The following is an 11,253-nucleotide window of genomic DNA, read 5'->3' as shown; positions in this document are numbered from 1 at the left end:
GCAATGCTTTCCCAGAATGAAGCGATTATGTTGATCTTGATGAGTGGAAGAGAGTCGAAAAGTGCTCCATCACTACTTTTGGGTGGAGTTCGTTGATCATCCAAACAGTAGATGCAGTCGTCAAACACTTCGTGGCAGTTGAAGGATAGATTGCAAGTAACCGTTTTATTTGTAGTCAAGAAATTATTTACTAAAGCAATATGGATCAGTTGTAAACTATTAATAAACAACTTCTGGTTTGCCAGGTTTGATCTTTGTACCCCTCCAACTGACTGACTGACCACTTGCCTCCTGTAAAAGGGCTGCAGAGCGCCTGGGCTAAGATCCATGTAACAACTTATTCATGTTTACAACTACAGATTTTACTGAGTGTTGTAGGAACCCTATATTGTTCATTTATTAACATTTATTTTTGCAGATGACTTACAAATTTCTGCCCTTTTGTTCATTTATTAATGAAGAAACCGGTGAGGATTTATTAACGACGGTCCATTAATGTGGTCTTCCCGATGAACTAAAGACAAAGCAAGTGTAACACTGGAGGGCAATAAACACCTGACATAGGGATTGTGTTAAGCCAAGCCAAACCTAACGGAAGGACTAGCCTGCTCTGTCCAATATGAAAAATTACCACAACCTAACCTACCATTATAGCAATTAACCCCTTGTGTCTTGTTTGTTTAACCCATACATAAACAAAAAGGAGACACATGAGAAAATATTAACTTACCAACATCTATAACTGCAGTGAACCCGATAGTCTTTTTTGCTAGCTCTTTAGTTTAAGTGTATAAGGAGTATAAACAGGGGAGCATAATCAGTAAATAACACCAAATGTTAGGAATAGTTCAACATTATATTAAATACACTTATTTGCTTGCTTTTCCAAAACGTAATGAAAGATGATGATTGAGCTCTTGTCTATGCACCAAATGTGGAGCTGGTGTCAGGATGTGTTCAGCCTAGTTCACGATAACGACAAGCCTGGCTCTGTCCAAAGTGAAAAATATACCTGCAAACACTTTGAAACTGAAAAGTAAAGCATCCTGCTGGAGGAGCTTAAACGCCAACCAAAGGGACTTTTCTCGATCTGGCAAAGCCTGACTAGGCTGGCTCTGTCCAAAAAAAAAACCCCAACAACAAACAACCAACAATAATCCAACATCTACAAACAATTCTAAAGCTGAATATTTAACACGGCATTATCTGATTTGTTTAATCTGCACATTAAAAAAAAAAGACAAACCAATGATTATACATTAATGACCTGTTAACATTTATAACTGAAGTGGAGTTAATGAACTATAAAAAGCTAGCTAAAACGTGTCAGGCTGGAGGAGCATAAACAAAAAGTTGGTTTTATTAGAGGAGTACAAACAATTGCCTTGGCTCTATACAATGTGAAAAAACACACCAACACCTCCAAAGCTGACTAATTAGCACCTTGTATCTTGTTTAACCTTGCCGGTTTAATATCCGCAGTGGAGTTAAACTAAAGAGCTTGCTAAAGAACAAAGTGTCTTTCTGGAGGAGGAGCCACCATCCAAAGGGGTTTTTTTTTTTTTTAATAAAAATTTTTTTATATAACCTGGCAAACCAAAACTTTTTCTTATTAAAGGAAATTGTTCTAATCTAGTCTTCCAAGACTTTTAAAAATTGAGAAGATTTATATCAATCTCATGACTACATTAAGTGCAGAGCTGGAGTAAAGACGTGTTTAGCCTAGCTTACCATAAAAAGTGAAAGCAGGGGGTGAAACGGCTAGCCTGGCTTTGTCCAAAGCGAAATAAAACTCACATACCAACACCTCCTACTTACTTGCTTACTCCTTTTTCCCTAGTGGGAGATAAAGCTACAGTAAGCTCCCTCCATCATTCCTTATCCTTGTCAAAATGTTGAGCCTCACCCCCAGTTAAGTTCATCTTGGCTACCTGATCAGTACCAGTTCTGCGCCAGGTCAATCTTGTCTTCCAGGTTTTATTTGCCTGGAGGAGTCCATCTCAGCACAACTTCTGGGATGAAATCTGTGTCCAGTCGGAGCACGTTGCCCAGCCGGCAGTCAACTTTGCCTTACCTCAGTGACGATTTTCTTGCTTTTGGTTTTTCAGTGTAACTCCAAGGTTATGATCTTGGTAGGCCAGAAGATGCCTCAGGGCTTTCTCAGACAATCCTTTTCATATCGCCTTGGTTTCGCACCAGCGTTCAGAACTAAACAATAGGATGGACTGGACGTTATTCTTTCATAGATGCACCTTTGGTTTTGGCTGCATTGCTTGGATTTCCAGATGTTCCAGAGTTGGGAGAGCACATCCCGGCCTTTCCCCGCTCTTGCTTTGATGTGCATTTTGGTTTGATGGCCACCTTGTATCGCATTTGTTTAACATAACAAAAATTTTGTCAGCTGTCGTTTGTCAAGAAAAGTTTCGCCACAAAAACTACAAATTGTCATCTCTACATTTCTCTTTTTGTAGAAGTTAAACCAGATTGGGTCAGTTTCACAGGTGTTGGTAGGCTTATTTTTCCACTTTGGACAAAGCTAGGCAGCTTTCTGCTCCTGACTCCAGCTCTTTACTTTAATGTACAGACATGAGATCGGAATGCCTCCTCTCACCTGTTACCCGAAATGGTGAACTAATCCCTTAATAACTTATAACTCTTATATAAAGCATTACTAAATGATTTGTTTACTATTCAAGAAACAATTAGCTCTTTAACTGGCCTTAAATCTTCAGATATACTCACACCTCAAAAAGTATCTTTCTCTTTCTGAGTTCTTGGGCCTGAGGGCAAAGTGAACCTCATGACCCTGTTTCCAGCCAGAAGGAGGCAAGCAAGCCAGCGTAGGGATGGGATGGCCCTGACATCAATGAAGGAAACACTTACAGTTGGAGTCAGGATGATACAGAGTTTGGGATTTGCGGCGAGTACGCGAGGCACAAGAATCTAGCTGGATCCCTCACTGGTCGCCCTGTTGCCATGGCAACCCGCTTTTGTTTGGCGCTCAGCATATTCGGATCCTGGCGGTGGTTTCTTGGGGATTTGTGGATTTGAGAGTGCTGGTTGTAGAACAAGATACAAGGCCTTATAAAGTGTTTGATTTTTGGTCGGAGGGAGAGTGTGTATGTATGTGTGTCCCGACCCACTTGTCAAGCAGTAGATCACGCTTTTCCTCCACTTTCTTTATCCCTCTCTCTCTCTCTTCAAACACAATTTTTTGTACTCCGCAAACACAGGCTTTCCCAGGGAGGCCGGAGCAGGGCTTGATTTACTGTACAGTGGAATTATAGGAAGGGAAAGCTTCCCAACACAAGGTGGCCGATGGGAGGGCTTGCCAGCCACCGTGCTGATGTTGTTGATGCATTATGAGTCCTGCAGATGGAGATGATTTGTCTTTTCAAGGAAAAGCTTTGACATGTGTGGCTCTGATATGCATTGTCGCCTGTGTGGAGATCAAAACGCTGGACGTCCGTCAAAAACCCTGAAGGCTAAATTCTTCAGTCACGTGGAGGAAGAGAAATAAAGAGAGAAGAGCATCTGTCAGCACTGCAGCCCTGCAGACCGTACTGTGGTCGACTGTGAGGTCCCGGTGACCTGGCCCTACTGATGTGCTGGGCCTCAGTGCTGGCTCTGGCCTTGACCAGCAGAGGGAACATGATACTTAAATCATTCATAATTAGCTCCTTCCCTTTGCTTAATAACACATGAAGATAAATGGCTTCCAAGAATTTTCCAAATGGAAATAGTTGGTTTGGAATTAAAAGCAAGAAAATGGCCTACAAGTCCTGTATTGTAGTGGTTCACTCTCTCTTTCCTATTCCTCCTGCAGGCAAACACTGGACAACACTTCTGTCTTCAGCGCCTTTTTTTTTAAATCTTTTCTGTCTCTGAACTGTAAAACAGTTAACTTTTGAAGAGACTAATTCATGAAAATAAACGTTTATTTCTTTTTACATAATCTTCACATTACATAATACATTATACACACAAATAAATGGCCCTGCGGAATCTAACAAACCTGACTACGATTGTGATGGGGGTTTTTTTTTTCATAATAGATCTGATCTCAAATACAATCTTGACACAGGCCAAATGACCATTGTTTTGCTCGCCAAGTTTCTGTCTGTCTTATCTCTATAGAACGTCTGTTTCGGGTCTTAAGATGAGCCGAGCTTCTCCAAGGCGCTGTGCAGGGTCTTCAGGTCTTCTCTCATCTGGCTCAGACTATTTTGGATCTTGCTGGGTTGGTCCAGAACCTCCACGCTGCAGGTAAAGGGGTCATAGCGAACTGCAAATGGACGCTTGATGGTTGTAGAGTACCTCCTGTGGAAGTGAATGAATGCAAATTAAAAAAAGATGCAAAGATGTGGGTGAATGACAGACAAATTAAAAGCAAATCAACAAAAAAAAAAAAGTATCTGGCCTACAGAACTGCACTGATGCTCCTTGATTATACAAGTCTTTAGATGTGTTGATGGTTGCAGACAGCTCCAAAATCTCCCCAGGGTGTTCAACTGGGTTGAAATAGTGACTATAAGGCTGCAAGGTACGCTTCGTATCATGTTTATACTCCCAAAACCACTCAGCGACCTGTTGTAACCTGAGTTTAAGTTATTTGCCTAATCTTGTCCGGTTTTCCTCCCTTCGTCACAGCAGTTGCATAAATGACAAAGCCGAGAGGAAACAATACGATAAGAAGTCAAACAACAACAAGCTAAAATAAAGTCTATCGGGACTAAGAGTGTACAGCCATGTTAGCAGCTCTCTCAGGCTGTACTCTGTGGTTCCTTGAGCTAAATGCTAACGTCAGCATGCTAACATACTGATGTTTTTAGCAAGTTATACTTTTTAACACGCTAACCGTCTTGGTTCACCATGTGACCATACTAACATTTGCTGATTCGCACTAAGAGCGAAGTCCGGCTGAGGTTGATAGGACCGTTGGTTCATGGCCGTATTTGGTCGTAAACCAAAGTATCGGACAAAAAAGAAATCCGAACCTAAATATCTGTACCAAATTTCATGGCTATCCATCCGGTAGCTGTTGGGATATTTCAGTCTGGACCAACTGGCAGACCATCCGTAGAGCCACACCGTTAGCATGACTAACTAAAAGTGGGAGCATACGCTAAAAATACATGGAATATATACTCTAATACTAACTTTTTTTTTATCATGGGACTAATACAGTTTATATCCAAACTGTATACAAATGTATAAAGGCTGACTGACAAAGTCTGACAAGAGACAGAACACGAGGGCCAGCTACATTCAGTGACGCAGTTGAAAGCTCTGGAAACTAGTAAGTGGACCTTTGAGTTCAGATGACTGATGAATGAATTTCTCAGGGAAGAAGATTGCATCGCATTGTACGAATTATTAAAGCATTTCAAGGACAGGCATTTCTCTTTTAAGATGAGAAAACTAAAATAGTTTACTGTAAGTTACCGACGCTATCAAGACCCAGCTGGTTGAATGAGGTTCAGATGTTGGGTTACTATGGTTTCCTGACAGTATTTAACAAAAAGCAGTGCGTAAATACCTCAACTTAATCTTTGCATCCTCAAAGCTCTCAGACACAAAGTAAACGGGCTGGTAGGTCTGGTCTTGGTACGGCTGCAGCGCCGTCTCCTCTGGGTTGAACGGCTTGTACTCTGGCTCATTGGACAGGGCGTACTGGAAGAACAGGTCAAAAGCCCAGCCATGTGAGCCAAGCACATAAAATAAGAAGAACACTCTGCACTAAAATATTTCTGTGTGAACAGAGAGACGGCGCTTACAACGAGCTCTCCGTAGGACGACAGGAGTCCAGCGCCATAAGCTCTCACTGTTCCGTTCTGCTTGCACAGGCCAAATTCCACAGTAAACCAGTATAACTATAATGTGAGAACAATAAAAAAGCAGACACAATCATTTCACGTCTGTCTGGAGGAGCATATGGTCTGTCGTTTGATCGGGGAAATAGATTGAGCGTGTTATATTTATAGTATAACTCTATTAATAAATCTTGTAGGGGACGAGCTGAGAACTAAAGTTTTGAACATTTTTATAGGTGTAAATGCCATTTTTCTTGAATTGTGGCTGTCTGGCAGCATTAAACTTGACACGATAAATCACATTATAGCTCAGTTTCTTTAAATTTAGACACCCATGCGTGCGGGGCAGTTTAAAAGGGGGTGAACAAAAGCAATAAGTTGGCAAAAAACTCACCAAAAATGAACCTGGACTCCAGGGGCTTAAACATAATGTGCAGTCATTGGCTTTAGCCACTAGATGGCACAGTATATCTATTAAATACACAAAGTGAGTAGTTTCCATTGGATATCACAAGACTTCACTTCAACATCTGATCTTAAATTGAATCATTTTCCTACACCTGTGACATTTTTAACCCAAAGGACTGGTCATACAAATCTAGAGCTTCCTGAACGTTTTTAAATTCCCCTTAATTTTCTTTTAAATTCACTTATCTAAAGCTGAAAAATCTCATTTTTGAGGGATAAATAAGACCTACCGTTGACAGTTTCTCAATGTCCTCATCTGAAGCGCCGAGTGAGGCAAGTCCAATCTCCTGTAAGCGTTCAAATGGATTAGAATTAAACGTGATACGGCCAGATCACAGTCTGACTGTGAGGAATCAAAGAAGATGTAATGTAGCGCGGTCCAGTTACCTGTGAAAACTGGGCGAATTCTTTATCTGACAGCATGGGAATATGGCCAAGTAGTTCATGACAGCAGTCTCTGTCAGAGCAGGTTGAACAGAGTCGGTTAGAAGGGGGACAGCGGCTGAATGTGTACATAAATGATTGAGCTACGTCCACAGAGAACGACGACTCACGGCTCAGGGGAGTGCATGGGCGCGGAGGAGTGTCGGATGTACTGCGTGCACTGAAACACCCTGAAGGCCAAGCTGGCGAGGAAATCTCTGGCTGACAGCAGGCCGGCCACTGGGCGCAGCTGGAAACCTGTTCTCTCTGGAGGGGACCAGCGAGGAGAGAAACACAGTCAAACGCAGGATTGAGGGATTTCAAAGGAAGTGGAGGCGACAGATGGATAAAGACAGAGTGGTACATTGTATATGACCTGAATGTTGTCATTTCTTTTTTTTGGCATAGTTGGTCATTTCATCATCTCTTTCTTGGCCCTTTTAAAAGCCTCCATCTCTATTATTTTTTCTGTCTTACCTCCGTCTCAGTGACAACAGTCTATTCAGTGTCTGTCTCCATTTAGATGCTTTTTGACGGCAGATGCTTTTGACACATCTTTTTCTGTCTGTAATGTTTTTTTTAGGACGTCGGACACCTCTAATTTATCATCTCTCGCTGTTTTATAATAAAAGAAATCTAATTTCACTACTAGTTCAGATTAGAGCTGCAACAACTGGTCAATCAATTGATTAGTCGCTCGACAGAAAATAAATTAGCTATTGTCATAGTTGAATTATTTATTTTTTTAAAGCAAAAAAGCCAAACAGCTTCATAAATGTGAAGATTCTATGCTTTTTCTTTTTCACGTTTGATAGTAGACTGAATATCTTTGGGTTTTGGACGGTTGGTCGGACAAAACCAAGACCCTTTAAGACCTCACATTTGGGATGAGGGAAATTATAAATTGGCCTTTTTCACTATTCATTGACATTTTATGGACAAACCAACTAATGGAGAAAATAATCGGCGGATGAACCAATAATGAAAATAATTGTTAGTTGCAGCCCTATTCTCTGTCATTTGAAGGCCTTTCTTAATTCTATTTTTTCTGTCTCTTATCTTTCATCAAACATTCCTTGATTTTTTGCCATTTCACTGTTAAATTTCAACGCTTATAGACGAGCAGGAACCTTCATTCGTTCTGCCTGTTCAGTCTGCGTTATCTTTTGAAGACCAGAATCTCTCTTCGTTCAAAACGTTCAGCCTTTCTTCACCTTTCAGGAAGGCAGAGACCTCCCTGAGCTGCGGGATGCGGTCCTCTCCGTAGCCGCACTCTCTCTCCAGCTGATGCAGACCGTCCAGGAACTGACGACAGGCCACACTCGGGTAAATACTCCGCAGCTGCCGGTAAACCTCCCTCCTTCAGAACACAGTCACACCAAAGTGTCACGTGGTCGTACTTTGAACCGCGCACCCGCATCTGTAAGTGTGCAGTGCAATCTCACCATGTGGATACCTCCTCTGCCGTGTACTCCACCGCGGGCAGCGGGTCCCCCCTGCAACAAAGGACATTCACTCGCGACTGAGGGGTTTTAAATGACACTCGGGATACAGGTGGGCTTTCGGTCGGGATCGGACTCACTGTTTGTATCTGAAGGCTAGCTCAGAGATAAAAGCCCGCCGTTTTCGGTATTCTGCATCGCTGAATCCCTGAAAAAAACAAAAAACAAAAAAAAACCCCAAAAAGGTGGTAAATGACCATTAATGGAATATATTCTTTTTCTAGCAAATGTCAGTAAAAGTGTGGCATTGTGCAGCGGATTTGTAGACACTCAACTGGATGGTCCTGGTCCATGTCTGGATCAAATTTGGTTATCAACATGTTGCATCCGTCCAGGTCCCTGATCTGTCGGGGAAACCAGGGAACTGTGACGTTGACGGGAGAAAGGGGGAGAAAAAAAATAAAATAATAATAATAATAATAATTAGTGGTTTTGTGATTGGCCTGGTTGCATGTGATCATCGTACGGAAACATTCAAAGGGGGTATTCACTGAAAGAAAGTGAGGCCGGTAACATCGCATAGGATGTCCCGTGAAAGTGGTACTGACAAAACGGGAAGTTTGATCACAACATCATGCACTTGCCTTTGTCCTCCGGTATCGAGCGAACATCCTCGGCCACTCTCTTCAGCGCGTCGATGAAAACGTCCAGGTCGGAGCTGGGAACCTCGCACCTCATGAAAAACTCCAGGTCGGCCGTGCTGTTCTTGGACTTCCTCCCCGGTCGGCTTTCGATGTGGAGTAGTTTAGCTTCAAACGTCTATGAGAGGGAAAAACCCAAAGCAAAGCAAAGGATGTAAAAAAAGAAAAACACAGTCTGAAAGATTTTTCTTAACAATCACTCTATTTGTTCTTTTTATTTCTTTTTTTAAAAGAAGCTTTTCTGCTGAGGGGAGAAGCTTATGCATCCAAAAAAAAACCCCAAAAAAACACCTTGTAGTTTAGTTTTTGTCACTAGGTTGGATAAAGACCAAATCCATGACCTGAAGACTTAAATCGAGCAACATGTCTTTCAGTACAAGGAGCAACGCTTCCAATCAGAAATCGGGTGATGCATTTTAGGAACTCTGTGTGTCAGTTAAATCAGACAAAAGCCATAAACCACATCCAAATAATAAGACTGGAGCCTCATATTCATGGAAAAGACTCGAGGGACTAAAATCTATTTTACTGATTTTTGATTTTTTTTTTTAAAGGTTTGAAAAAAACAAAAGTACTTCACGGTCTCTCTTTTTCATCATGATCACTTGAGACACATATTGTTTATTTTTTTCAACAATGTGAATATTTTATGTGAATTTTATTTATGTGAATGCATTGGGGCGGATTTGTTTTTTGTTCTTTTTAATTAAATGTTACTATTACAACTGTCAGTGATATATACCAGGCCTACTTGCAGTGGCCAAGTAACTAAGTACCCTACTTGAGTACTCCCATTTAATGCTACTTTCTGCTTCTGCTGTTACGTTTAACTGACAGCTGTGGAAGCTAGTCCGCTCTCAGATTCAGATCTTTCATACGAAACGTGCAATTCGTGTATCAAACACTGGGCAGTGCGCGGATTAAACTACCGACGGCTGCGCAGCGGTGGAAATGAGCCTCAGCTCAAAGGGCAGCGTTCGCGGCAACGCGCCGGTAATAGCGCTGCAGCAGTGACACGCCGCCGGCGTTGGCTTTTCGGATCGGGGACGTGGGACTGTCCGGAACCGGTTCGACACCTGCCGCGCCTCTCAGCACCAGGCCAGCACCGGTCATCCGGTGGCAATGATCAAATGTGCAGCAGTGTAGCACTCACGGGGGCCATGTTTCCTCATAATCAGGACTTTTACTTGTAGTTACTGTTATTGTAGTTTACTTATAGTTACTTTTACGTCACAGTGTGGTGCAGTTACTTTTACTCGAGTAAAGGATCCCAACGCTTCTTCCGCCTCTGCGCGTTCGGGGCTCACCTCCAAGACTTTACCCGTTTTGAAGAATCCCGCGTTTTTCCCGCTGCCGAGCGCGAACAGGACGCTCAGCGTGACCCTGCCGTCCTTCTCCTCGGACCCGAAGCCGTCCGCGTACCCGGAGGGCCCCGGGGAGCCCGCGGCGCCGCCGCCGCCGCCGCGCTCCCGACGAGCATCCTCGATCAGGCTCTGCTTCCTCCCGCTGAACGCGCTCTCCGTCTTCATCGATGTGGTCTCGGCTGGAGGTTTCACAGGGGGTCTCCGGAACCGGGGGTTCTGTGTGCCGCCGCCAGGGCAGTGGACAGGTTTAAATAGCCCTGTCATCTGAGGGGTTTATGGAGATGAGTTGCGCAAGTCCGGCACGTGCCGGGGGGGGCTGTTTTGCGTCATGATACCACATCTGTTTAGGGGACAAAAATAGTGCCATTAGCAGGAGAAAACCAAACCAGCCCACTTTGACGGTGATTGCACACACAAAAAAATGCATTAGGGATCGAAATGTTTGTGAATCACGGACGCATTGGACCTGCACAGGTGTAGTTTTATGAGCTGGTGTTGATGATGTGAGGAGGAGGAAGGAGACTCCGCCGACGCCGTCTCGATCGCATATAAAGGTTTATTAAGTCGAGCACCTGCGGGGTCTGCTCGTGAGAGGGTCGTGAGGCCGATGGACCGCTCTGGAAACCAGCCTTGGTCACCGACTCTTAAATAGGGAGGTGGTTTTCCCAAAAAAAACTGTGACTAACGAATGGTTTCGATCACAATGCGTAAACTTCCTTTCCCAAACTGTGAGGCATCCTCCGCGGACCTTTGACCCGGGGCCTCTACATCAACACAGCTCTACATGTATAAACATACACCTCACAGGTCATAATGGTTTACATAAATGTCACAGAGTCCTTCTTATAAAGGGGGAAAAACTGCTTAATGTTGTTGGACTGGCTGATTTTACTGATCCGCTTTTCAGTATTTCCGTCAAAAAATGGATCTTTAAATGCTAATCAGACCCACTTGTATCAGCTTTACATAAAAAACCATCATCAGAACCGTGCAGCGGCGGAAGGAGCAGAGGCCATTCCTCTGTCCTTCACCTCGGCGAAGG

General features: G+C 43.2%; 1 protein-coding gene across 1 annotated transcript; it reads right to left on the bottom strand.

Annotated features, from left to right (window-relative positions):
* Positions 1-3,976: 3,976 nt before the first annotated feature.
* th2 (tyrosine hydroxylase 2) lies at positions 3,977-10,376 on the bottom strand. Its single transcript, XM_040143869.1, has 12 exons — positions 10,155-10,376; positions 8,791-8,965; positions 8,482-8,570; positions 8,287-8,354; positions 8,150-8,200; positions 7,919-8,064; positions 6,836-6,971; positions 6,669-6,738; positions 6,512-6,568; positions 5,778-5,873; positions 5,540-5,673; positions 3,977-4,320 (listed from the first exon to the last, which is right to left on the bottom strand). Exons 1-12 carry the CDS (start codon positions 10,374-10,376, stop codon positions 4,155-4,157), a joined length of 1,410 nt encoding a protein of 469 aa, XP_039999803.1. The 3' UTR covers positions 3,977-4,154.
* Between the last annotated feature and the right edge of the window lie 877 nt (positions 10,377-11,253).

The sequence above is a fragment of the Xiphias gladius genome, chromosome 2, assembly GCF_016859285.1.
Source record: "Xiphias gladius isolate SHS-SW01 ecotype Sanya breed wild chromosome 2, ASM1685928v1, whole genome shotgun sequence".
NCBI classification, from domain to species: Eukaryota; Metazoa; Chordata; class Actinopteri; order Istiophoriformes; family Xiphiidae; genus Xiphias; species Xiphias gladius.
Note: the sequence above shows the minus strand (reverse complement) of the source record. Positions and strands in the feature narration are given on the sequence as shown.